The 27,518-nt window shown below is 38.0% G+C and overlaps 1 protein-coding gene across 10 annotated transcripts in view; it reads right to left on the bottom strand.

Moving 5' to 3' along the window:
* The window catches only part of ANO4 (anoctamin 4), a 405,675-nt gene that overhangs the window by 173,003 nt on the left and 205,154 nt on the right, over positions 1–27,518 (bottom strand). For all 10 annotated transcript variants that reach the window (XR_013350859.1, XM_077846039.1, XM_077846035.1 and 7 more), the window contains 2 exons: positions 25,421–25,557; positions 22,630–22,788 (listed from right to left, as the gene is read on the bottom strand). Coding sequence is in view for 9 of the 10 variants with exons in the window: in XM_077846039.1 (XP_077702165.1) it covers positions 22,630–22,788; positions 25,421–25,557 (296 nt within the window). In the remaining variant the exon portion in view is untranslated. The remainder of the gene's footprint in view (positions 1–22,629; positions 22,789–25,420; positions 25,558–27,518) is intronic.

The raw sequence follows: 27,518 nt of genomic DNA, 5'->3' as shown, positions 1-27,518 counted from the left end.
TTAAATTCTATTGTCATTTTGTTTTTCGGAAAAAATGTTTAGTTACACATTTGAATCCAGGGTATAGTGCATACAGTTCCCTCTACACTTCCTAAAATAAATGTAAGGCCAGGATTAAAAACAAATCTGAAACCCAGTTCTACCACTCGCTACCGGTGTTTCTGGGCATGTTACTTAGTTCATGGGCCTCCATTTCTTCATCTGTAAAATGGGGATAACCTTATATACCCTGTAAGGTTGTTCTGAAACTGGCTGTACTATAAATGGCTGAATAAGGATTTCCTCTTCCTTCCAGAGTTAGAATGCTTGGTGGACATTCTGTGAACCCCGAGCTGATGCGAGAATTCCTTGGTGGACCAGGAATCTACTCTCTGAAACTGATGGAGAATTGTACATCTCTGGAGGGGCAAAGGGCTGGAAGTAATCACTAAGCAATTTCTGTTCCTCTCAGCAGGGCTGCCATCTAGCCAGTTGTGTGTCATGCCATCTAGCAACGTGTACTTTTCTGAGCTTCTATTTTCTCTGAAAAATGAGAGTGAACATCTCAAAGGAGATTTTTTTTCTTTTTTCTACTTGATTCCCTTAGGGACACATGAGAATTTATGAGCATAGTTCAAAGAAGCTCTTCAGCTGATTCCGATGTAATTCTCTGTCTACAACTCATGCACATACACACATTCTCACTATGCCCTGATGGATAGAAACCCCTGAGGTACTGTATATATTCCTAAGCAGCCACCCTTTTTCTTCCCTGAGAATGATGTTAGCATTGGCTGCAGGAGAGTGTGTGAAATGACCACTCACTTCTCCTCAGTAGACCTTTAAGTGGGGTTGCCCATTCACGCTCTAGTCTCCTCTACTTGTTTTCCCTGGATGATCTCATCCCTTCCCAATGGATTTCAATGTCACCCATAGTCCAAAGTCTCACAGATTCTTATCTCTGGCCCAGATCTCTCTTCTGAGTTCTAGATAAGCATAGCCAAAGACCACTGTGATACTTGCCTTTGGCTGTCTCATTGGCACATTGGACTCAATGTGTCTAAAATGGATCCACTTCTCCGGCAAAACTGCTCCTTCTCCTGGGTGCCCTTGGATTCAGGAAATGGCAAAATCAAGTTGCTCAAGTCCAGGCTTATCTTTGACTTTTCCTTTTTCCTTACCCTACTTACAATTTACTCACCATGTCTTATTGATTCTACCTCTTAAAATGCTTTTGAATCGGCCCTCTTCTCTCCATCTCCACTGCCACCATGCTCCTTTAAGACACCACAATCTATCTTCTCAAAGACGACAACAGCCTCTTAGCTGGGCTTGTTCCAATTCCATTCTTGCCTTGTGTATTCTCATTGGCAACAGAGACGTCTTTAAAAATGCACTATGATCCATGGTTTCCCGTGGCTCTCTGGAAAATCACTAAAGTGGTTATTTCATGCTATTCCTTCTTTCCCAAGGTTTCAATCACATGGGCCTTCTTTCTTCTTCTTTCTGAATCACCAAGCCCCTGACAATCTCAGGGTTTTCTCATAAGCTATTTTCTATGCCTAACAGATTCCATTCTCTTTCAGGTCTCAAGTTACACGGCAGGCAGAATTTTAATATTATCCCTAAGATTCCCACCCTCCTGGTGTACATGTCCTATATAACCCCCTCTCCTTGAGTGTGGGTGGAACCTGTGAATTTAAGTGAATATACCCATCACTTCTGGGATTGGGATACTGATCTGCTGACTTTGAGTTAATTGCAAACACAGATTATCCTGGATTGGCCTGAACTAATTGGGTGAGTCCTTAAAAGAGAGTCTCGAGATCAGAGAGATTCTGCTGCTGCTTTTGAGGAAGTGTGTTCTAAGAGAGTTTATGATGGCAAGGAATCATGAGTGGTTCTAGGAGCTGAGAGCAGTCCCTGGTTGGCAGGCAGCAATAAAATGGGGGTGTTGGTCCTACAACCTCTAGAAACTAAATTCTACTAATAACCGTGTGAGAGAAACTTAAGCTCCAGAAAGGAATGCAGCCTAGCTGACACCTGATGGCAGCCTTGTGGGATCCTAATTGAAAGAACCTGTTGAATTATAACTGGGCTCCTGACACCTGCGGAAACGATGAAATCATAAACATAGGTTATTTTAAACCTCTAAGTTTGAAGGTATCTCCTATGCAGTAATATAAAACTAATACAGGTCACATTTCAAGGAGTTAATTTTGTAATTATGTATTACACTGTTGTCTCTAGGAGACTGTTTAGCTTCTCCACAGCTGTATTCCCAATACCCAGTATGTTACTAAGTACACAGTCATTGAGAACCAATGTTCCCTAAATTAATTTATGAACATCTTGGGATCTAGACTATGACTAGCTTTTTCAGGTTGTTGATTACTTTGTTAAAATCTGATTAGATAGAAAAAAATCTTCTTCTTGCTACCACAAAGGTTTCAAAATGGCTTAAATTTATGAGGAGCTCAAGTAAGTACTCCTCTAGGTCACAATCAGGAGAGATCCAGTGCTAAGGACCTAAGCACAAATCTTCACACAGTTCATCAAAAGTTCCCTCTGTTGCTATTATGTGAACACCAATGCAACCTGCTCTTGGTACTCTGCATCGACCCTGGTGATCCCTACACACCAAGGTTAGGAAACTTACTTCATCAGAATATCTAAAGAAAAATCAATGTTTGGTGTATTGGTCAAGATGGGCTAAGACTTAGAATATCTGAAATAAAGAATGTAAAATACCTAACTTCTTTATCGATTACATGTTTAAATAAATTACATTTACTGGATTAAATAAAACTATTAAAATTAATTTGATTTTTTTTTTTTTTACTTTTCACATATGATGACTAGAAAATTTTAAATTACCTAATTTTTATTGACTGGTACAATGATAAAGGTTTATATCTTGTTTTTGCTACCTGTCCATTGCAGGCCAGCTTACTTTAGTAATTCAGTTATTCATGATGATGGGTCACTGTGTCAGAGGGAAGAAAATCTCAGAGGGTCTCATAATGACACATGCCACTTCAGTGCTCATCCTATTGGACAGAAATGGTCATATGGATCCATTTGTCTATAAGACCATAGGTAGAGGGATTGTATCTGATGAGTAGTGTTAATACACACTGGCATTGAATAGCCTTCCTCCTACTTAGGATCACAGTATACCTAGTGTGTAAAGCAAGTATATTTTCTTCCTTACAACATAATAAATCATAAAATCATTCAAACAAACAACATTATTAAAGATAATCTTAACTACATCAAGCACTATATTGGCCCCTAGGGATATAGAGACAGCTAAGACATGTTCCTGCATCTCAGGGAACTCACATTTCAGGAGAGCCATTATTATACTAACTATAAATAGTGTGATAGATATGAACAGAAGTTGGTTTAACCTCCTATGGGAGAACAGGAGTGAAAATGCTCCTTTTGTGGATGCTCGCTCTGTGTAGCACTAAATCTCTCCTTGGAAGTAAGCGATGTCATTTCTGATCTACACAACCTGAGAAGTCCTTTCACTTGTTACAGATCATCATAACATCTCCCTATTCCTTCAAGATGGCATATTAGATAAGTTGAACATGAGGACATCTATATCATCACTGTTGTGCTTTATATTATCATAAATAATCAACCCACTGATAACTATTTACAGTTATGACCCAGCCAATAACCCGTGTGTCATTATGCCCTTACTAAATTACAGTGATTAACAAGTCATAAAATAAGCATGACCCAGAAAGGACAGATGAAAAGGGTGGCTGCTGCCAGTGAATAAGCAATTTAACTTTGGAAAACCTTCTAATGAGCTTGGAAAGGTTATGACATCCTTCCTAGGCCTATTCTATTTATCTTTTGGTGGCATTGCTGATCAAAATTGGAGGATACAGTAATGGGGCACATAGCTGTATAGCTTACGAAGTGTTTTTTGCCTAAAGGTTATGAAAAAGTTGTCAAAGTTGAAGTCCATATGAGTTTCAATAACAGAGAAATGTACCTGATGGATTATACCCAACTTAAATCAGCATTATACCAGTGAGGAACTGATGTAACTTCTTTGCCTACTTTATAGGACTAAGATATCTATCTATCTATTGACAGACATAGATATAGATCTACTGATATAGGTTATTGGGTATTATCTGACATAATATATAAATGTTAAATATATTAGATTAAATATTATCAGATAATATAATAAATGTAATTATATTAGATAATGCATTTGAAACTATGCTGCATGGGTTTAATTAATGTGTCCTTGAAACTGGATTCTCTTATCCTTCAAGGCAAATGGTCTTCTGAGCTTCCTGGACCACCACAGTAGGCTAGAACCATATCATGAGCTCTGGCCATTGAGCTGTGAGCAGAACCTTGAAGACTGCTGTGGGATTCACCTTCCCCTGCCACAGAGGCAGGTGTCTGGGTGAAGTTCCCCTGTAACTATAAGAGCAGTCTCCTTCCCTCTCCCCTATTATCCTGAGATCAAGAAATAAATCCTGTTGCCTTAAGTCCTGAGATGACGAAGCCTTGAGTGACATGTGGAAGTTATATAAAGATCTGCATGGAACTTCACAAGATCACAAAGGGATCTAGAAGGAAAAGGAACCCAGGAACAAGACTGAGGATCCTCCACCATTTGGAGGTCAAAGAGAAGAGGTAAGCAAGCAAGGAAGATTGAAAAAGCGTCCATGAAGAAGGTCCACAGCAAGAACATTTTTCAAGGCACAAATGATCCACCATGAGCAGCAATGCTGCTGACAATGGCAGTAAGATGACAGAGATAGCATGATTTCTGAATTTGGTCATGACTGACCCTTATGAAAGCAGTTTCTGTCGAATGAAGGAGAAAGCTCAGCCTGAGTAGTTTGAAAGGAAAATAGTAGTTGAGAAAGTGGAGACAGTGATCCTAGATAAAACTTTCAAGATTTCCTGTGAGGCAGACAAAAATGGGGCAGTCGTTGGAGGAGAACATGGGGGTCAAGGAATTTCTCTCTTTAAGATGTGAGCTACAGGAGCATGATTGTAATGACTGAGAAGAGAGCAAAAAATTATGATGCAGGAAAAAGAGGAGACAGTTACAGGAGCAATGTCCTTGAGAAGGTGAAATGAGAGGGGATATAGCAGATAATAGAATGGCTCCTGGGATAGCAATAGACACTTCATGCATAGCAACAAAGGGAAGATATGAATGGAGATATATACAGAAGATCCTACCCAACTGTTTCTGTTCTCTATCAGAGCATAGGCAAGGTTATCAGCAGAGCCTGTGTGTGGTGTTTTGTAGGGGAAGGTACAAAAGTGAGATGGCAGAGGGGCAAGAAGAGAATGTGGACTAATAGTTGGCCAACTCCCTCATCTATTTAGTCTTTGGTCAGATGTCACCTTCAGTGAGCCTCCTACTCGATACCCTAAATAAAATCAGAATCTTTTCACCCTCAGTACTCTCATATTCTATTCTACTCTCTCCTCTGCCATATCATTTGCCACCTTCTAACAATACTATGCTATTTTCTTATTTATTATGTTTATTTTTCACCATCTTCCCCATTAGAATGTGGGCACCATGAGGATAGGGCTTGTTTTGTTCACTGATGTTGATGATGATAGTGATGAAACAATAGCTAAAAACATGGTTGGGACAATTAATCAGCAGGCTCATTATCATATTCGATGTGACAGTTTCCAACATTTAAAATCACTCAAAGCAAGTTTCAGCTCCAAATATTTAAGGATTTACTTAGAACTCTCCCTAAAGAGACTTCATTTAATATTTTTTAAGATTTATTTATTTATTTGAGGCAGGGCAGAGGGAGAGGGACTAAAATAATCTCAAGCAGATACTCTGCTGAGCATGTAACCCCAAGTGGGCTCAATCTCATTACCCTGAGATAATGACCTGAGCTGAAATCAAGAGCAATACGTCTAGCTACCCAAGGCGCCCCACAATACTTCATTTTAAAGGGATACAGAAGAACAAGTTCACTAAGTATAAACAGAAAAAAAAGGAAAATAACAAACTGAAGTTCAGTACTGACTTGGTGACTGCTTTTCTTTGTTTTGCCAACAAAATAGAGTGCTGTATGACATAATGAATTAAGACTAGTAGGTTTTTTTTTTCATTCCAATAGTGTATGTACAGAGAATAATTGCAGGGCAGAAGATCCCTTCCAGCAATCAGAAGTAACAGTGGATTCCTGAAACATAATGTATACAGTGTTACCCATGAGTTGCCGAATAAAGAACTAGATTTTAGAAGACCCACAGGCACTTATTGGTCTGAAAAGTTGAATCAAGGAAGCCTCAGATGAATGCCAGAGTGATTTACTGCTGTGTGCTCCAAAATAATATCCTGACTAAACCAAGAAACCTATAGACTGTGGAGGAAGAGAGGCCCCAAGAGGAGACATAATGCATTTCTGAAGCACTAATGGACATGAGGTCTTGGCGTGTGTAATTTTCTTTCCTGCCTTCTGGACTGCTAAGGTCAAGGGAAATAGAAAGCAGTACAGTTTCATTCTTCTGCTTGCTCTGTTCCCAGCCTTCCATAAAGCTCTTTATAATTTCAACATTTAGAAAAAGTCAGAATGGCAAACAGAGGTGAAAAACAACTCTAGTGAGCAACAAATATCATCTTCTTGGAAGACTATCACCATCTTGGTTAAGTTTGCAGGTAATGACTGGTACTGTTGGTGCACTAAAACTCTTGGTTTGAAAGAAATCCAGCAATTAGATGACTTCTTAAATAGAAGCACAAGGGGATGGATTTGGTTGCAGAGAAGCTAATTGATACTAGGGTAGATCACTTAAAAAAATAACTAAAAATGCATACCTGGCTATTATCCATCCAGTCATTAAGGCCTGGGAAAACAATTATATCTGACAGGATTATATTCATGGGAAATTCCTTAATGAACATAAACAATGTGAAAGTCAAAATGAAATGATGATCCAGGCACTATGATTTGTTTCGTGGGGAACCCCTTGCCGTCCTCATGGGATTTCCGTGAACTAATTAAATGGGGGAAGCAGAGGTACACAGAGGAGCCCTGAGTCCTCAATAGTATAAGGTATGCCTTTGCTCATACTGTTCCCTTTCTGGAATACCATGCCCTTTATTTTCCTTCTCAGTAAATACCTACTCATTTATTCATCCTTCAAGACCTAAGTCACTTCCTCAAACCTTCCTAAAACCTCTGGACAGAGTCTGAAGTCCCCTTATGCTTTCACAGAAACTTTTTAGGCAGACAGCCTAAATTAAACTAAACAAGTTTTTTTTGTACATTTTTTATTGGAGCTTGATTTGTAAACATCTAGCATAACACCCAGTGCTCATCCCATCAAGTGCCCCCCTCAGTGCCCATCACCCAGTCACCACAACCCCCCGTCCACCTCCTTTTCCACTACCCCTGGTTTGTTTCCCAGAGTTAGGAGTCTCTCATGTTGTGTCTCTCTCTGATATTTCTCACTCATTTTCTCTCCTTTCCCCTTTATTCCCTTTCACTATTTTTTATATTCCCCAAATAGATGAGACCATATAATGTTTGTCTTTCTCTGATTGACTTACTTTACTCAGCAGAATACCCTCCAGTTCCATCCACTTTGAAGCAAATGGTGGGTACTCATCATGGGTATGAGGCAGGTTCTATTTTCCAAAGATGGTCCTGAATAGCTTATTCATCCCACACATCTTCTAGAACCTTGCCACTCTCCATCAAGATGTAGAATCTGTCCCTTCCCTTTGATCCTCCCTCTGCCAATGCACTGTAGAGGAAGAAATGCTTCTGTGTCTAAGTCATAAAAATGCACTCTGCCTTATACTCTTGGAACCCAGCCACCATGTCACAGGGAAGCTTAAAGTCAAGGAGCCTCAGAAATTCCTATGGAGAGATCAGATGGAAAGGAACCAAGGTCCACAGCCCACAGGTCAGCTTGAGCTCTCTGCTGACAGCCAGCACTAATCTTCCAGCTCTGTGAGTCAACCATCTTAAAAAGGGGTCCACCAAAGCTCCTCTAGCTGATGCCCTGGAGCAGAGAAAAGCTATCCCTGCCAGCCCTGCAGATCTGAGAATAAATAAATGAATGGTATCTTAAGACACCAGTTCTAGAGTTATTATGCAACAATAGATAACCAGAATCCTTTTTTATTTTTGATTCTCCACTGCCTGGCACAGTGCCTGGAATATGATAGACACTCAATACACGTGTGTATGATGATCAATACTCTCACTCCACAAGAGTTGGAAGTGGTGGAGAGGACCTTCCTCTTTTATTCCTCTTATGGGCAGTTGTGGGGGAAGGAGTTTTCAACTTGTCTTTTCTTTTCCTCTCTGCATTACAAATACACAGATGTCTCTTTATGTGGGCTGTTGAGTTACTGTCTCCATGAGATTTTGTCCCAGTGAACTTAGCTCAGCTTTGAACAAAGAGAACCATTTGGTGGTAGCATCAAAACAAAACTGTAGCTGTAGAAAAGACACTGTGATTGTGGACAATTTGCTCAGCCATGCCCATGTGAAACACCAGAAAGGGCATTCCCACCACCATCTTGGTGGGGGTAGTATTAAGAGATTCATGACTTACAAATGTAAAACCATTTGGATATGACCGATTGGGGGCTGGCATAGCCCTAAGTGAAGGAATAGGTGGCTAGTCAATCTTGTTAGGAGGAGGGTTGATGGCTGCTTTATAATGTTTTTTGTAAGCTTGGCATCTCTGCCCCTTCCTAAGGCCTTCTCCTTATTGCTGAAAAAAAAAGCTAGGACTATATTTTTCAGAATCCTTTCCTGTGGAAAGATAACCAATGCTTAGGTGAAATCTGGAAAGTGGAGAAGAAGAAGCTGTTTTTCTACCCCAGGTAAACCATTAGAGACAAGGGATACATTATTGTGTACTTTATTTGTGTAAGTTAAAGACAGCTTCGGTAAGTTTTTTGAGAATCATCTGTGCCATACTCAGACATCTTGAGATCCCTAGTGGCTCCTATGCCAGCTCCTGGGACCCACCCCTATGGTCCTTCCAGAAATAGATGAAGATGGCTTCCTTACCTTCACTCACTACTAGCCTTTTCAGTAGTGGTGTAAGCTTCTACATTAAATGCTTCATTCTTGGAAGACACAGAATGGCTTGTCCTTATTCAGAGAACCCTAACTCTAGGCAGTTACAAGCAGTAGGGAAGACATGAAAAGAAGTAACTTTGATGTATGTGTAGACAAAAATGTGAAAGAACTCAGAAGAGGCTGCACCTGAACTGATAAATGGCAAAGAATAAATTAGAAAGACGGTTTGCAGCCAAACCCCGTCTTTGGCCTCCCAAAGACAGACAGCTCAAGTATTTGATATGTCCCTGATTTGTGCCCTGAGAGAAGTCATTTATATGCAATACACCACAGTCCTTCCCAGTCCTTCCCTCAGCCAAATCCAGCTGGTGCCCGCTCCTGTACTATACCCTCGTATTCAATACTACTTACTCTTCTTAACCTTGTCTGCCCACATAAGCAGAAATGCAAGACAAAAGTGAACAGTGGAAAACACTAAACTGCCTTAGAGTGTAGGGATTAGGAATGCAAATTTCAATTTCTCTGTGCTTAATAGTTCCCCCATTATTTTAGAAACTTTCTTTGAGTTTCTGGAATGAAATAGTGACTCCTACACAGTATTCCTGCATATTTTATCCATATTTGACATATCACTTCTGACATATTTGTTTATGTAATGCAATAAGGGCCAATACTCATTAGATATTTGATTAATGAATCCATCTGGAAATAGAGTCATCAGACACCAACAACTGCTCTTAAAGTATGCCTAAATGTAATAGGAAGTGAGTTAAACCTTGGTTCATGCCTCAAGGGACAGAGCTGCATCATCACTTTTGCAACCAAAGTATATCAGGCTTGGTTAATAAAATTTAGCTTACAATTCATCTTTTTCAACGTTTCCACTTACAAGGATTAAAAGTAGACTTTAAATTTACAGTTCTCTGGGCTGCTTCAAAACTTTGAAATCTCTCCATCTCCTTAATGAATAATTACTGTCATATCCCTAGTATATACTTTGAGTAATCTTCAGCAATTTAACATAACACATGGTAAAAACAACAGGAACAGAAATAACACCATAAAGAAAGGACTTCAGTTCCTCTAAGAGCTGCAACAATGCAGAGCCTACATTTGGTGTGTGATAAGTGATGACCATGCAAAATGTGTTTTACATTAGACAAGTTCAGTTTAGACCACTGAGGAAGTCTTTCATATTGTTTTGTCTTGTCTTGTGGGATGGTAACAATAGTTCATAACACCAACTCAGTTCTTCAGCTGTGTCTTGTATAATGGGTATTTTTTTCCCATTAATGTTGTTCTGTCTTTAGAAAAGAATGTGCGTGAATCACATAAAATATGTATTGATTTAGAATAAATTTTTGCGTAAATCAGCTTAAGATAACTTTGTACTGGTCATCGTGATCTGGCAACAGAAATGCTTTCCTAAACAAGCAAAAGCAGTAGAAACAATAATAATTAGGCCCTCATGATCCTGGAGACCTGTGATCGAGTCCCACGTTGGGCTTCCTGCACGGAGCCTGTATCTCCCTCTGCCTATCTCTCTCTCTCACGAATAAATAAATAAAATCTTTAAAAATAATAATAATTAGGCCCTCAGATACTTAACTGGTCTCAAAAATTATACTGAAAGTAAGGGATCTGTCAGGAAGAAGATAGACAGAGGGAGAGAAACAGAAGAGAGAGACAGAAGACAGGGAGACAGAGAGAATGAGACAGAGAAGAGACAGAGGAGAGAGGGCCCTCACCCACAATTTGATAAAACTGCCTTAAGATGGAGCAGTGAGAACAAGGACATGATTCAGATGAACTTATATGGGGTATTGACACCTTTTTGGTGACACCAAAAAGGACTAAGTCCTGGCAATGAGGTAAGACTTACCATTAGTATCTCTTGCTACCTACCAGATCCTTTCAGCATTCCCTAGACACAGTGCAAGGGCTCTGGGGCCAAGGGGTGATGGGGTTGAATGCCTGAGATCAGGAAGGACAGAACAGTCAAAACACAACAGCAAAGCACATGCAGTACACACCAGAGACACTCCCTGAAGTGCCAGGCCCTGAACACTCCACGACCTCTTCTTCATAAGGCCATTACTTTCATGAGCAGGAGATATAACTGGCTTTACTAGGACACAGAAAAAGGCAGAAACTTGGACAAAATGTTAAAAGCAAGTTTATCTCAAAAGAAAGAACAAGATAGGGCCATAGCCAGAGGTCTAAGTGAAACACATATAAGTAACATGACTGATGGAGAATTTAAAGTAACAATTATAAGGATACTCACTGGGCTTGAGAAAAGAAGATGAGTGAAACTGTTATAACACACATAAAGAATTTAAAAAAGAATGAATCTGAGATGAAGAATACAATAAGCAAGATTGGAAACAGGCTTGATGCTATGAACAGCAGGCCAGAAGAAGCAGAAGAATCAATTAATGCAGACCTAGAAGACAAAATAATGGAAAACTATAAAGTTGAACAAAAGAGAAAAAGAATTATGCAACATAAAAAGACACTTAGGGAACTCAGTGCCACATCAAACATAATGACATTCATATTACAGGAGATGCAGAAGAAGAAGATAGTAAAGGGTCAGAAATTTCAAGAAATAATAGCAGAAAACTTCCCTAGTCTGGGCAAGGAAACAGACATCCAGATCGATCCAGAAGGCAGAGAACTCCCAACAAAATAAACAAAAGCAGGACAACACCAAGACATATTGTAATTTAATTTGCAAAATACAGTGATAAAAAAAAAATCTTAAAAGCAGCAAGACCAAAGTCCTTAACTTACAAGGGAAACTCTATAAGGCCAGCTGGAGATTCCTCACCAGAAACTTGGCAAGCCAGAAGAGCGTGACATAATCTACTCAAAGTGCTGAGTGGGAAAAGTTCTGCAGCCAAAAATACTCTCTCCAGCAAGGCTATCATTCAGAATAGAAGGAATTTTGTTTGTTTCCCAGACAAACAAAATCTAAAGAAGTTCATGACCACTAAACCAGATCTACAAGAAATATTAAAGGGGACTCTATGAAAGCAAAGAAGAGACCAAAAGTAACAAAGGAGCAGAGAAAATGTCCAGAAACTACCACAAAACAAGTTATTAAATGGCAGTAAATACATATCTATCAATAATTACTTTGAATGTAAATGGACTAAATGCTACAATCAAAAGATACAGGGTGTCAGAATGGACTTAAAAAAAAAAACAAGATCCATGTTATATACTGCTTACAAGAGACTAATTTTTGACCTAAAGACACCTGCAGCTTGAAAGTGAGGGTGTGGAGAGATATTTCTCATACAAATGAATATAAAAGAAAGTCAGAGTAGCAATATACATGTCAGACAAAATACGCTTTTTTGTTCTTGTATTTTTTTTATCCTGCTTTGGTAATAGGGTAGTACTGACTCCATGGAATGATTTTGAATGTGTTCCTTCTATTTCATTATTTATAAGATTTGATAAAGATTGTCACAAATTATTATTTTTTTAATGTTTGGGAGAATTCATCAATGAAATCATGTGGGCATGGGTTTTCCTGTCCTAGGAGATCTGGGGTTCCTAGTTCAACTTTCATTCTTGTTATTGGTCTAAGAATATTTCTATTTCTTGGATTCAAGATTCATGATTCAATCATGGTAGCTCAAGCATTTTTAGGAATTATCTTTTTTTTTCTAAATTATCTGATATGTTAGTATGTAATTGCTTATAGTAATCTGTTATCACACTATGTATTTCTGTGGTTATCTGTTGTATTGTTTGCTCTTCCATTTCTCATTTTGGTTTTTGAGATGTCTCTCCCTTTTTATCTTAATGTAGTTAAAGCATTGCAACTTTGGTTTTTTGAAAAAAAAAAACTGGCCATTACTTTCAACATTACATTATTGTTTATTTTGGTCTCTATTTTATTTCTGATTTTTCTCTGTTATTTCCTTCCTTTACTAAATTTCAGCTAAGTTTCTTCTTTTTCTAGTTCTTTGTGGTGTTAAGTTTATTTGAACTTTTTTCTTAATACAAGCATTACAGCATCAATTTCACTTTAACATCTGCTTTTGCTGTATCCCATAGGTTTTAGAATATTGTGTTTTCTTTTTCTTTTTTGTTTTGATACCTATTTTGATTTGCCGTGTGATTTCTTATTTGGCTGATAGCTTGTAGAGTAGTGTGTTAATATTTAAATGTTAATATTTATATTGTAGATTTTCCAGTTTTGTTTTATTGTTGATCTTTAGTTTTGTACCACCTTTGTTGAAAAATATACTTGGTATGATTTCAGTCTTCTTAAATTTGTAGTATTTGTTATGTCTTTTAATGTGCTTTAACCAGGGGATTATGTGTGTACTTGAAGAAAATCTGTATTCTATTTTTCTTGGATGGAATGTTTTATATACACTTTTAGAACCATGTATTCTTTTTATTTATTTATTTATTTTTATTTATTTATGATAGACACACACACAGAGGAGGGAGAGAGAGAGAGAGAGAGAGAGAGAGGCAGAGACACAGGCAGAGGGAGAAGCAGGCTCCACGCTGGGAGCCCAACGCGGGACTCGATCCCGGGACTCCAGGATTGCGCCCTGGGCCAAAGGCAGGCGCGAAACCGCTGAGCCACCCAGGGATCCCCTAGAACCATGTATTCTGAACTATGTTTCAAGTTAAAAAAATCCTAAAAATAAAAAATTAATCACTTTAATTGAGGGTGCTCACTTAAAGCATATCAGAGGGGTGGTGGGTGAAATAGGTGAAGGATATTAAGAACACACTTATCATAATGAGCGCTGAGTAACAATGTATAGAATTGTAGAATCATTATGTTGTACACTTGAAACTAATATAATACCGTATGTTAACTATAGTGGAACTAAAATTAAATGGAACCTTACCATTAAAATGGTAACCCCTAAAAGACACTATGACCTGAATGCTTTATGTCTCCCAAAAATATGTTGAAATCCTAATCCCCAATGTGATGATATTAAGAGATGAAAGCATCTGGAAGGTTATTAGGTCAGAAAGGTAGAAGCTTCATGAACAGGATTAGAGCCTTTATATATAAAAGAGACATCAGAGAGGTAGCTCACTCCTTCTGCCATGTGAAAACAGTGAGAAGGCAATGGCTATGAACCAGGACTCAGGGCCTCAGCAGGCACCAAATTTGTGGGTTGCTTGTTCTTGAACTTCCCAGTGTCCAGAACTGTGAGAAATTTCTATTGTTTATAAACCATCCAGTCTGTGGTATTTTGTTATAAGAGCCTGAATGGGCTAACACAGACCTTCAAGGAATCTCTAGGACTTTGATGTTCAGAGAAAATCTGTTTTCTCTGCTCAGTGCTTATGATTGTCCTTAAATTGCTTTTTCCCTTTATCTCAACCTGAGACCCTTGATAATACATACATGTGACATATAAGAAAGTGGAGATTAAGTAAAGTAAGTCTCTCTCTTCAGGCCAGAAAACACTAGAGGACTGGAATTTGGATAGTTGAGTTTGTCCTGACACTCATTTATTTTAGACACTCATCATTATGGTTTTAACTGTGAAGAAAGGGAAGAGTCCCTGGTTCTCTTCTCCTCATATCTCAGAGCTCTGGATCCTGAGAGAGCATCTACAGCAACTAGCTGGATGTGGTTACAAAACATAAACAGGGATGTAAAATACAAAGGGTAGTATAGGCCAGAAGCCTGTGTAGGCAGAGAACATCTGAGTGAAATTAGAGTCTTAAATGGAGAAATCTTTGTGAAATTTTCCCTTGAATAGGGTAAAGCAAGACTAGGATGAGCAAACAAATACAGTTTAGTTGGTGTTATTGTGTTTTGTTTGTTTGTTTGTTTGTTTGTTTGTTTGTTTTAAGCTCTGGATTGATCTATAACTTCATTCCCTAATGAACCCAAAACCAAATTCTCTGGAAGCAGATAAATACCTGAACCTTGACAATACTTAATTTGTTACCTGATGTATTCTGTTTTTCCAAGAACATTAAAGATAACCATTCATCTCATTAGTGCATTAACAATATATGGTCAGCTGATGTTCCTATTCCTAATGGCTATAGTTTAAGGAATTTACAAACTCTATGAAAATTTTTCTAAAGTTTATCTTGAAAAACTATTTTAAAAGTGTTAATATACTTTATTTAGCTATTATAATTATAATTATAATTATAATAGATTTATTAAATGCTTAAAATATGAGATATAGAGCTAAGCACTTGATATGAATTATCTCATTTAACTATCATAATAACCATGAAATATATCTCATTAGTCTCGTTTTGTAGTTGAGCTAACTTCCCTAGGAGTACACAGCTTTTAGTGGCAGAAAAAATAAGCACTGAGAATATCTAGCCCCAGACTCTTATTCATTTTATTAGGTACCTACAACTGTATAACAGATTATACCATGAACTTAGAGGCTTAAAATGACATAGAGTAGTGATCCCAGAGTTTCTGTAGGTCAGGAACCCAAGTACAACTTAGCTGGCTTTTCTGCTTTGGGGTCTTCACCAGGTTCCAATACAGCTCTCGTTTAGGGCTACCATCTCATCAGAGGCTCAGCTGAGGAAAGATGTGCTTTCAAATTCCCCCAGTTGTTGGTAGAATTCACCTCCTCATGGTTGTAGGACTGAGTTTCCTATTCTGTTGCTGGCTGTCAAGTGAGGGCAACTCTTGACTCCTAGAGGCCACCCCACCTTTTTTTGTACCTGACCCTCTTCACAGAATGTCTTACAAAATGGTAGTTTACTTCCTTAAATCCAACAAATAAGAGTCTTTCTTTTTTTTTTTTATTTATTTTTTTTTATTGGTGTTCAGTTTACTAACGTACAGAATAATACCCAGTGCCCGTCACCCATTCACTCCCACCCCCCGCCCTCCTCCCCTTCTACCACCCCTAGTTCGTTTCCCAGAGTTAGCAGTCTTTACGTTCTGTCTCCCTTTCTGATATTTCCCACACATTTCTTCTCCCTTCCCTTATTTTCCCTTTCACTATTATTTATATTCCCCAAATGAATGAGAACATATAATGTTTGTCCTTCTCCGACTGACTTACTTCACTCAGCATAACACCCTCCAGTTCCATCCACGTTGAAGCAAATGGTGGGTATTTGTCATTTCTAATAGCTGAGTAATATTCCATTGTATACATAAACCACATCTTCTTTATCCATTCATCTTTCGTTGGACACCGAGGCTCCTTCCACAGTTTGGCTATAGTGTCTTTCTAATGCCAGTCAGCTTGGGGTCTTATGTACCATAAACAATCACAGAAGTGACTTTCTACTACATTGGCTATAGCCTATGGTTAAAAGCAAGTCCCACATCCTGCCTGCATTTAAGGGAAGGAATTATACAAAGGTGTGAAAACCATGAGGCAGCCTTACTGACTTTAAGGTCGTTCCACCACAACCACTAGGCAAGTAAGAGTGGAACTGTGCTTGTGCCAACTTCTCAATCTTTGCCAAATCTGTACGCATCTACTATTTTAAATTATATTTAAATATTCTAAATTACATATTTTAATTGCCTTTATTTTCTTAAGCTGACCCACTTTTAAAATAAAGAGCTTTTATAACACAGACATATAGAGAAAAATCAATATTACTTGCCATAAAAAGAAGGTAAAACAAAGCAAAATAAAGGCAAAGTAAAAAAAAAAAACACAAAGATTTATACTGTACTATGTATTTACCTATATGGGCTCACTTAATTGTCATGCAATTCATGGTAAACAGTATCATCCTCTTTATTAAAAATACAGAAACTGAGATCCAGAAAAGTTTGGTAAGCCATTCAAGACAACACAGCTTGTAAGTGGTTGTAACAAGATTCAGATCCATGGCAACTGGCAGCCAAAGTGCACAAGAACTATGGTCTAGCACTCAACTCATCATGAATCCCAACTTTCCTGGTTCCTTTTCCTTTTCCTTACTCCACCTGTCTCCTCAGCCTTTCTCCTAACCTCTTCAACCCCAAGATCCATCTTCAAATACCAGACATCAATACAATATAAGAATGAGAGCAAGTATGCCCAGGTTTTACTGCTAGCTTTATCTCTTGTTGGCTTTTTCCCCTGGGGTAAAGTATTGCTTTGCCTCAGTTGTCTTATCTATAAAATGGGGGTGATAATAGTAGGAGCTTAATAAATAGGAGTTAAAATTTTAATACAGTTTTTATCACAGTCTCAAAGAAAAATGTCCAAGTCACCTAACCTTGAGTATTGTGTGTTTATTGCAGTTAGGTTTTCAATCCTTCTAGGGAACAAGTGAAAACAGAAAAAAATTTGACAGAATGCTTTATTTTGCTTTTTTTGTCTGTTTTTAAAGCTTACTATAATTAATCATGTTTGAGGGCAATGCCCTTGAGTAGGACTGAGAGGATGGAGTCTTGTGCCCAAAGAGTTGGCCTTAGCTAGGAGGATGGTCAGGATACCCTGAGCACTAGAGGGAAGGTTGTTCATGGGCACATATGCAGGCAATGGTGTCCCTGCAATGGGAGGAACTTGTGGTCATTCTTTTCTTATTGCTTCAAGGACACTGCTCTGTAAATTCTTCCTTCATGCTTCTACAGTGTCGATTTTGCCTCTCAGGTAAGTGATTTATATTAACATGAAAGCATGCAATTATTTCTCCTATCTTCAATAGAAAGAACTCTTTCCTGATGCAACTTCTTACTCCAGTTATCACTCCATTCTCTCTTTCAAAAGACCAATTTATCCCTGCTGACTCCAAGTCTTTTCCTGCCATTCTTTCCTGAATATACTTTGGTCATGCTTTCACCTCCACCTCCCCACAGAAATGTTCCTTGCCCAGCTCACCAAACTCCACATTGCTAAATTCAATAGCTAACTTTGGTCCTCATCTTTCTTGCTTCATCAGCAACATGTGACATGACAGCTCCTTCCTGGGCACCACACCCTCTGAGTTCCCTCCTGCTTCCTGCTGCTTACTCTCTACCCTCCAAATTCACAACACAGGTATGCCCCACATTCAATACTCAGATCTCTCTTCCATTTGTAGTCATTCCTTTGGAGAGTTCATCCCAATGTGTATCTCCCAGTCAGAGCTCTCCTGTATTCCAGATTCTTCTGTCCTACTCAACATCTCCATGCTTAACCTGTCTACGAGAGGACCCACACTTTTCTGCATCCCTGTAAACAGCAGCTCCTTACTTCCAACTCCTTAAATGAGTAGTATGTAACAGATAAACAGCCTGTGACTCTTCTCTCTCACATCACTTACCCAACCTATTTGAAATTCCATAAGGTCTACTTTCTACTCTTATCAGCATCTCTGCTGTGTGTTTCAACAACCCACCATCCTCTTCTTCCAGAATCCTTGCAACAAATCTCCTAACTGATCTCCCTGCATCTGTCCTTGCTAGGACTCCCCAAATCAATATGTAACATGAGTGACCTTAATAAAACAAAAATCAGATTTGTGTCATACCTCTGCTCAAAACTGTCCCAGGATGTCCTTGTCACTCAGAAAAGCTAGTATCCCAGTGACCACTAAGGCCTGATGTCATCCATCTGCCTTTGTCTCTCTGGTGTAATTCTTACTATTTTCCACCTTGCTCAGTAACTCCTGGTATATTGGCCTCCTCAGTGTACCATGAACACACCACGGAAGCTTCTGCCGCAGGGCCTTTGAACTTACTGTTCTCTTTTCATGGAAGAGAGGCCTACCCTTGCCAACTTCTACAAAGTTATAAGCCCCTTCCAACACTTTCTGCTTTACTTTCTTCCCCACAGTGTTTATTGATATTTTATGTATATTTACTTTTTTTAAAAGATTTTATTTATTCATGAGAGAGAGAGAGAGAGACAGAGACAGAGACACAGGCAGAGGGAGAAGCAGGCTCCATGAAGAGAGCCCGACATGGGACTTGATCCCAGGTCTCCAGGATCACGCCCTGGGCTGACGGCAGCGCTAAACTGCTGAGCCACCTGGGCTGCCCATATTTACTTTTTAATTTTGTGCTTCAGTTCCAGCAGAAAAGGGCTTTTTGTTTTATTTACTGCTGAGTTCCTAGTACTCAAAGCAGGGCCTGGCATAGAGGGAGCGTGCAAGTTTGGTGAATGAATTAACTATCATCAAAATGGTATGATTTATCTAATTATAGTTATTTTGTAATTACTAATGAGAGAGGTTTTACCCCCATGTTCTGTGTAAGTCTAAAGAGAAAAAGTGCTTCATTAATACAACTACTACTCACACATTCCAAACAATTCAAAAGTCATCCACAATTTGATTATTAATATGCAGGAAAAGATAAACTTCTCACTGATGATAACCATTATTTCAAAATAGGTACCAAAGGGCCAGTGATGGGCATACAATTTAAAATGAAAAAAAAAATCGAAATGGAAAATGCAAATAAGTAAATATGAGTTTACCTTTAAAAAGGAGATCTCTTTAAATAGACACTAAGCAGCAGATCATTTGGACCTAATAATACTTTACTTGGGAATTTTGCTGTGGACTACTTTCTCTAGGCTAATCTGGAAGATGAGTTACAGAATATTAAAGACCCAAGGTGCCAAAAGCAAGCAATTTGCTGCTGACTAATCAGGCAGAGACAATTTTTTTTTTTTAGTAAATATCAAATTTGACTATGTCTTCCCTTTTATCATGAATTGAAGATTCTCCTAGTTGTTTCTTGAAATTCAGCGTTAAAAGAGATGATGATTCTCTTACTACCAAAATGTTCAAAGACAGAGCCTGTCTTTACCGATGTGCAGGCAAAAACCTTAAGTCTGTGAAACATGTTTTCCATAATTGTTGGGCATCATGACACACACTGAATGAAGAAAAACACTAATCATAAAGTGTATTTAGTGTTAAGCATTTCAGACATGTATGGATTCACACCAGGCTTTCTAGGTTTTCTTTTTTCTTTTCCACCCTTAACTAAGTTCTTCGTTTCCTGTATAAGAGTGAAGCAACGTCTGGAAACTGAAATAGCTATTAATATTATTGTCTCTTTGCTATACCTGCTTATAACACTTGATTTAAATAAGAGTGCTTTTGATGGCTTCTAAATCTAACAACACAATGTAGATACAAGTTAGTTATTCAACTAAGGGACATTTTATTTTAATTATTTGTGACAGGGAAAAAATGAATTTATCCATCATTTCCTGCTGCCTCCCAAGCAGAGAAGAACCTGCAAAGGCCCCTCTTGCTGAGCTTGCTGTGGCTATGAGAGCACAAAACAGAGCTCAGAGGCTGAATGAGAGTCAATTGTGCCATGTATGCAAAAGGTGTGGGCTCCAGGAAAGACTGGAGCGGGGCAGTGGGAAAGTCTGCTTAGAAGGAAGGTTCCAGAAGGAGGAAAACCTAGTTGTTGGTAGTGGATAGAGGATTGTGGGGAACAGGATAAATAGGAAAGCTGTCATTCAGGGAAGACGTTTCAGAGGGAAAAGTTAAAAGAAGTGCTTAGATTAAGTTTTTATGAATTTTTCTATATGGTGACACCACCTTTTTTCTAATTGCTGTTTTTTTCTACCATGCATGAAACAAATACCTAGCTTCTAAAATTTCAAAAAATTACAAATGAACAAAATCAGCTTGTATACAACCCAAACCATATACCACACCATGGGTAGCACAACTGGGTAACACAATTCTCTGCTGCATGCTTTAATTCCAGGAGGTGGATACTGTAGCACAGATGATATATTAGGACACACAGAAGATGTACTATCTTTGTAGTACTGAGTATTATTCAGAAGTATTGGGCTTTTTGAGTTATAACTAATAAGTCATAAAATGGCATTAAAATGATCTAGGCAGAAGAAACCCCAGTAATGGAGAACATAGTTACAAAGCTTAAGATAGAAATCTCTCAGTAATTGAATAAAGCCACCCTGTTTTGATGGGAGTTAAGACTCAGAATCAGAATGGATTCGAAGAAAGACTTTCATTATTTAGGATCATGTGGCAATTCACATTGCTTGATATAAGAAAGAAGAGTAAGAGATGAAGGAATAATTTTTTAAGGATAAGAATATTAATGCACTATCAGTGTTAAGAGAAGAGTATACAGTTGTCTCAATAGGCACTTAACAAGATTTATCAAAGATGTGTTCTGTGGGTAGAACAAAGATTTTCTGGAACCCCACAAAAGTGGAAACAGCAACACAGTTAACTCAGTGTGTTGCTCCAAGGAAATCTCCAACTGAGACAGTCTTCTGAGGAACCCGGATTCACTTTCCAAAGAAGCAGAACCTGTTATAGCCACAATCATCTCACCTTTGTTTTTTGCTTTAAGATCTATTTATTTATTTATTTGAGAGAGAGGTAGCAAAAGAGAAAGAGTGCACATGAGAGAGCACACTTGTGAGAGGAGGGGCAGAGGGAGAGGGAGAGAAACGGAGAGAAGTATACTCTGCGCTGAGCCTCAGCTGGGAGCTATACTCTGCTCCATCTCAGTACCCTGAGGTCACAACCTGAGCAGAAATCAAGAGTCAGATGCTCAACGGACTGAGACACTAAAGCACCTCTCGCTATTTTTCTAATTCCCTTTTTGGAGAAATACTGCTTCTGTTTTCATAAATGCTCAAGAGTTGAGGTCAGTCTAACAGATCTGTAAGAGTCCCATATATCTAAAGTGTCCCAAGATCAGCTTGCAACCGCATGTACCATACAAAGAAAAACCTGGATGTCTGATTTCAAAGATCTATCCCTTCAGCCTTGATGAGCAGAATCAGAAGCAAACATTTTTAACTGCCAGTATGTTCTCCTCATTGACTATGAAAAACTCCAGAAGCTTTGCAAAATGTTTAAGGGAAATCTAAGAAGAGTTACATCGTCTAGCTAACAGGACCAGGTTCTATAAATGAGCATGGTATTCTGGGGTACACAACAATCTCATTGTGGGTTATTGTCAGAGGTGTGGCTGGGCCTTGGGTACCTTCCTTGGTAATTTTTCCCTTGAAAATCTCTAGACAGAGAAGGGAGGAAGGGGAAGAGAGAGAAAAACACAGGTAACTCTTGAGTTATGGAACCTTATTAAAAAAAAAAAAAAAAGACTTCTGAATGTCTCTTAAAACTGGAATCATTTTCTAAATTCCAGGTGTTTTTGGCCATATCAGCCAGACAATCTCTCCTGGTATATGATGATGTCCAAGCTCATTACATTTCCTGAAATGGAAAAAGAGTCTCCAGAGTGGGACGATTATATCTTATCCAAAGTTTTCTTAAATCCATGCACTAGAACCCTCCAATCACAAAGAGCAACAGTAGACATAGGAAGTCAGGTAAAAAAAAAAGAAAAAAAGAAAAAAAAGGAAGTCAGGTAAATCATAACACTTTGAAACAAGTGATTTAATTGAAATGGAGTATTTTGATTTTAATGGATTCTTTTGGCATTAAAATGCTCCCAGAAGCAAACTGTGCTTCAAAAAACTAATTATTGGAACACTCCCCAAACATCGCAGACTGGCAAACTCTGCCCAAATGAAGTGTTCAGTTAACATAACAAACATAACATAACGGCTTATTTTTTAATTGCCTCTCGATATGAATAGATGCATATTTGTGTTTCTTCTTATCCAAGTAAACTACGTACCTCTTTCTCCATTTGTAATCCTTCTGCTCTAATATTTCGTTCAAACACTTCTCTCTTTTCGGTCTGTGGGTTAGATTTTCTGTACACAAGAATATAGTCAATCCGACACTTTCCATCTCTGAAGTAAAGTCCATTTGATTTGTTTTTTTCTGGCACTGTCTGCACAGAAAGAGAAAGAAACCAGTTTAAGACACTCATAAAACTGAGCCTAAGCCAATATTAAAGAATTAGAAGTCAATGAGTTTTCATTGTGTTTTCTCAAAATTACATTCTTATTAATGAAAAATGTAAGCAGTAGGGAACAAAAAATTAAAAATTGGAAAAAGAATGCAGTGAAAGTGAAAAAACTAAAGATACCTAACAATACCAAATGGTGGCAAGGATCTGGAACACCTGAGAATGATCATATTCTAAAAGTGAGAGTGAAAACCACTATACTTACTCTGGAAACACACTAGAAATATCTTGTAAAACTGAACATCTGCATAACACAAAACCCATAACAAGACAAATCCTTATTTAAGCAACTAAGAGATATGTATCTATAGCAGCACTGTTCATAGGAATAGAAAATCAAAAAATGTGAATCAATTCAAATGTCCATGGACAGGCAAATAGGTAAATAAATGGTAGAACCATCATGAAGTGGAAGATTATACAACAGTAAAAATGAATGAACTACAGTTACATCTAATAGTAAGCATGAATCTTAAAACAGTATTGATAGAAAAGAACCAAGTCATAGACTTCATGCGACATGATTTTTAATAAAGCACAAAATAAACTGAATCTAGAAAGAAGTTATTAGGGCTGTGGATGTGCATGGTGAAGCTATTTTTAGAGCAAGAGAACTAAAAAAACAAAACAAAACAAAAATTCAAGAATATGGAACTTGTGATAAGGTAGTGACGAGATTAAAAGTAGCTCTGGTAGTTTTAGTGTTTCTCTAGTTCAACATTCCTCAAACTTTCTGTCCACAATAAGAAAAAAACATTTTACTTTGTCGTATCTGTGTACATATGTAACATAACCAGTATCTGAGACAAAAGATTCACAAGACAATACTCATCCTTTCTACTTGTGTATGTGCTAATATTAATTTTCCATTCCACTAAAAATAATTGGAGTTATAACCTACAACTAGGTTGTCAACCTAATTTGAAAACTACCATCTTAGTTATAAGCTGGATAGTAGTTTAAGGTGTTCATTTTATTACAACTATGCTTCAAAACATATATGTAAGTTATAAATATTATTTTGTAGTGAGTACACACATAAAAATTAAAGAACAAAATAATATAATTTCATCTAGGCTCCAAAGGCTTGTTGTAATCATGTACAACACTGAAAGTGACCATCAAGTACAGGCTGGTTAGGCTACAGTCAAGTTTCTCAAGCTGATAGATTTCAAGAACATGTCCATGAATCTAGCAAGGAGAAGTGAGGGGTGGGGGCTGGCTACCTTTTCTGTAGGTCCAGTTTACATCAGGTTTCAAATAGTGGTAGATGGGAGGCAAATAAGCCAGACTCATTAGCAAGGCCATTGCTAGAATGGCAACTTTTTTTCACAAGTGCCATACATGCAACCTCATCCAAAAGGGAAAATATCAGCCAGTAGGGATGGAAATGTCACATCCTATGTCTTGGTACAAACATTTTCAATTGATGATCAATCCTCACTGATTTTTTTTTTTTTTGGTTTTTGCTTTGAGAGGTACTCAGAAGTCTTCCCAAACAAATGCTTTCTTAACAATTATTTGCTAAGCAAGGGAACTACTCTTGCTTAGATTTAGCACATCAGTATCTGTCTGCAAAAACAAGGTTTCAGCAATGGCATCAGGTTAGTAAAGCCTTAACCCTCCTGAGACTGTTTGCTTATTTGTAAGGTTAGGTGATGAGACTAGGCGCTCTTTGAGATCCTTCAGGAGACCCCTCTTTTATGCCACATCATGGCATTCAACGTAACTGTGTGAAGGGGTGACAAAGGTGTGAAGTTTTTCTTTGAAAAAAAAGAAAGTATATGGACAGTAGCAGTAGCATATGGTGTTGTCAGAAAGAGATTTAGGAAGCTTGGTAGAAGTAAACAATTTTCCCTGTTCAAAGGTGACATCCTGTCAATGGTTAACTGGCTCTGGAATAATAAATATAGTAAGAATATGCAATAAAGAAATGACTCTGATTTTGTGTTCCCATTACCTCTATCTAATGCATATACAAAGAAGGTATTAAACTCCACTGAGACAAAATCTAAGCAAGAATGAATGCCCCTAACAAAAGTTGTTTTTTTTTTTTTTTTCCAAAATGACACATGAACAAATGGATCTATTTACAATTGCAATAAGATTACAGAGGCAAATGGAAACTCAGGGAGGCTTTGAACAGGATAATCTACTGAGAGCTGGTCCATTTTGTGTCATTGCTCTATGTGTTGGGTGATTTATATGAGGAAGTCCATACTTGTAAAGCTTTCTCTCTCTGAGTGACACTCAGAATGTAGATTATCATAAAACGACAGGTGGCTTTAAGGATCTCCCTTTATATAAATGAAATGTCTCTAGGTATAAAAAGGGAAATATATCACTTAGTGAAAGTTTGTTTTAAGCACAGGTAGGTTCAGGATCACTGAAATGTGCTAGACTGATGAAGGAAATCAAAAGAATATAAGACCTGCCCCTTATTTTCCGGAAACCTACAGTTCAATGAGATAATGACTTTAAACAATCCATGGAATATGCTTCACAGATTCCTACCTGGGTGAAATACTGTATTTTTAAGAAATCATACACTTACCTCTCCCCCTGCTTCCAATCTGCTAGCATCATCTGAAGTACTGGTCAGGTTTCCAGGGTGAAGCAAAGAATCATCATCTTTGCAAGGACTGTTGACTGCTTCTAATTCATCAAAAAGAATATTGACATCCTTGGCCACTAAAACCAAAATAAATACATTACAAGTGGGGTTAAGAATCTGGGATCTTGAAAACAATACCAAAATAGAAAATATCTCCCTGTGGCCTCATATTTTTTCATTGTTTCAATTACACCTTGAATGATAAGTATATTATTTCCTAAGGAGAAAAGGATGTGAGATGTAAAGCATGTTTGATCAAACAGTCTTGATTAGGCAAAATCCAGGACAATGTGAAGCAAAGTATCTCCATAATATAAATATAATTTGCCTTCCATGATAAGAAGAGGTGTTGCATTTTAGTTTTCCTTCACATACTTGTTTAGCATAAAGTACTTTCACTCAAGTCTTCTAAGAACTCATTAACTGTGTTAGACATAAACTTTTAAAATTTTATGATTTTATTCTTCATGAAAATGCCATACAACTTGCTAAGTGAACCCACGTGTGCGCCAACTGCAAGGTTGGGTAAGAGCTGTAATTTTCTTCCTTTGTTACTTCCCAAGGTCTAATAAAGAAAACCTCATACAGTAACAAAGCAGGCAGTTGGGTTTTCTGCATTTCTTCTTTCTCTAATCATGAACTGAAATCATGAAGTTACCCATTTAGGGGGTTTCCAAAGAGACTGTTGATGCCAATATACAGAGCCCTATGTATCAGAGCTCCAGATAAAGTCTATCACGTTCAAATGCATAGTGCCTTGCAGCATACCACAAATGACAGTTCAGTACTTGTAGCTGCAGATACATAGTGCCAGGTACAGGACGCTTCCTTAGCTACTCAAATTACAGACCAACATTGAAGTTACTTTTTCCTTTGATGCTTTAAGAATCTCTAAAGGTTTTTAACCCACCCTAAGCTGCTGCGCAGAATAATCTGTAGATGATATGGTACTATTTATATGTTACATACAGGAGTATTCATCCTTTCATTCAAAAAATTTTTAGAGATATGCACAGAGTTGTGTGATAGCTACACCCTGATGAATGAAAATGACAGGTCTTCCTGCCCTTGTGGGGTTAAGTAAACAAAACAAATAGTCATAGAATTATAAATTGCATTGAGTGCTATAAAGAAAAGAAAAGCTTGGATATAGAGAGAATAGAAATCATTTACTTAGATGACAGGTTCTAAAGCTACATCTAAATGTGTGACTTTAGGCAATTCATTTAACTTCTAAGTTCTTCTATAAAATAGAATAGGCATGGCAATAAAAATTAACATTTACTGCTTACTGTGATAGGCTGCTGATTCATGGCCCCCAAAGGTGATCTAAGTCCTGGAACATGTGAATATGTTACCTTCTATGGTAAAAAGGACTCTGTAGACATAATTAATTCAAGATTCTTAAAATGGGAGATTATTTTGGATTATATGAGTGGGCCCAATATAATTAAAAGGGAGGCAACAGGGTCAGAATCAGAGAGACAGATTAGAAGATGCTATGATAATTGGCTTTGAAAACAGAGGATAGAGCCATCAATCAAGGAATGCAGATGCCCTATAAAGTAGAGAAAGACAAGTAAACAGATTCTCCCCTAGGCCTGCAGAAGGAACAGTCTCACTGGTACCTTGATGACTTCCGACCTCCAGAACTGTAAGAAAATAAATCTGTGTTAAGTCAACAAGTTTGTTGTTAAATTGTGATAGCAGCAGAAGTAAATTAATACACTTACTACATGTTTTTAGGCTCTGCAGCTCCAAGGGAAAACACATTATGGTCTTTTCATACAAATGGGATTTAGGAGCACCTATGCTGTGCCAGGAACTCAAGAAAAGGAATAGTTTTGAGAGAGCACAGTATGTCGTGTTGTGGGGGATGTCAAGAGGAAAGTTAACTTCCCTGACAACCCTAAATAAACTGCCCCTCATCCAGTTATTCTCAATCCCCCCCACCACTACTCATTTCTTCACAGCACTTATCACAAACTGTAATTCAACTCTATATTCATTTGTTTATACTGTGTCCTGGGTATTTACC

Source organism: Canis aureus, chromosome 13, assembly GCF_053574225.1.
Source record: "Canis aureus isolate CA01 chromosome 13, VMU_Caureus_v.1.0, whole genome shotgun sequence".
NCBI classification, from domain to species: Eukaryota; Metazoa; Chordata; class Mammalia; order Carnivora; family Canidae; genus Canis; species Canis aureus.
This window is presented reverse-complemented; position numbering and strand designations above follow the sequence as displayed.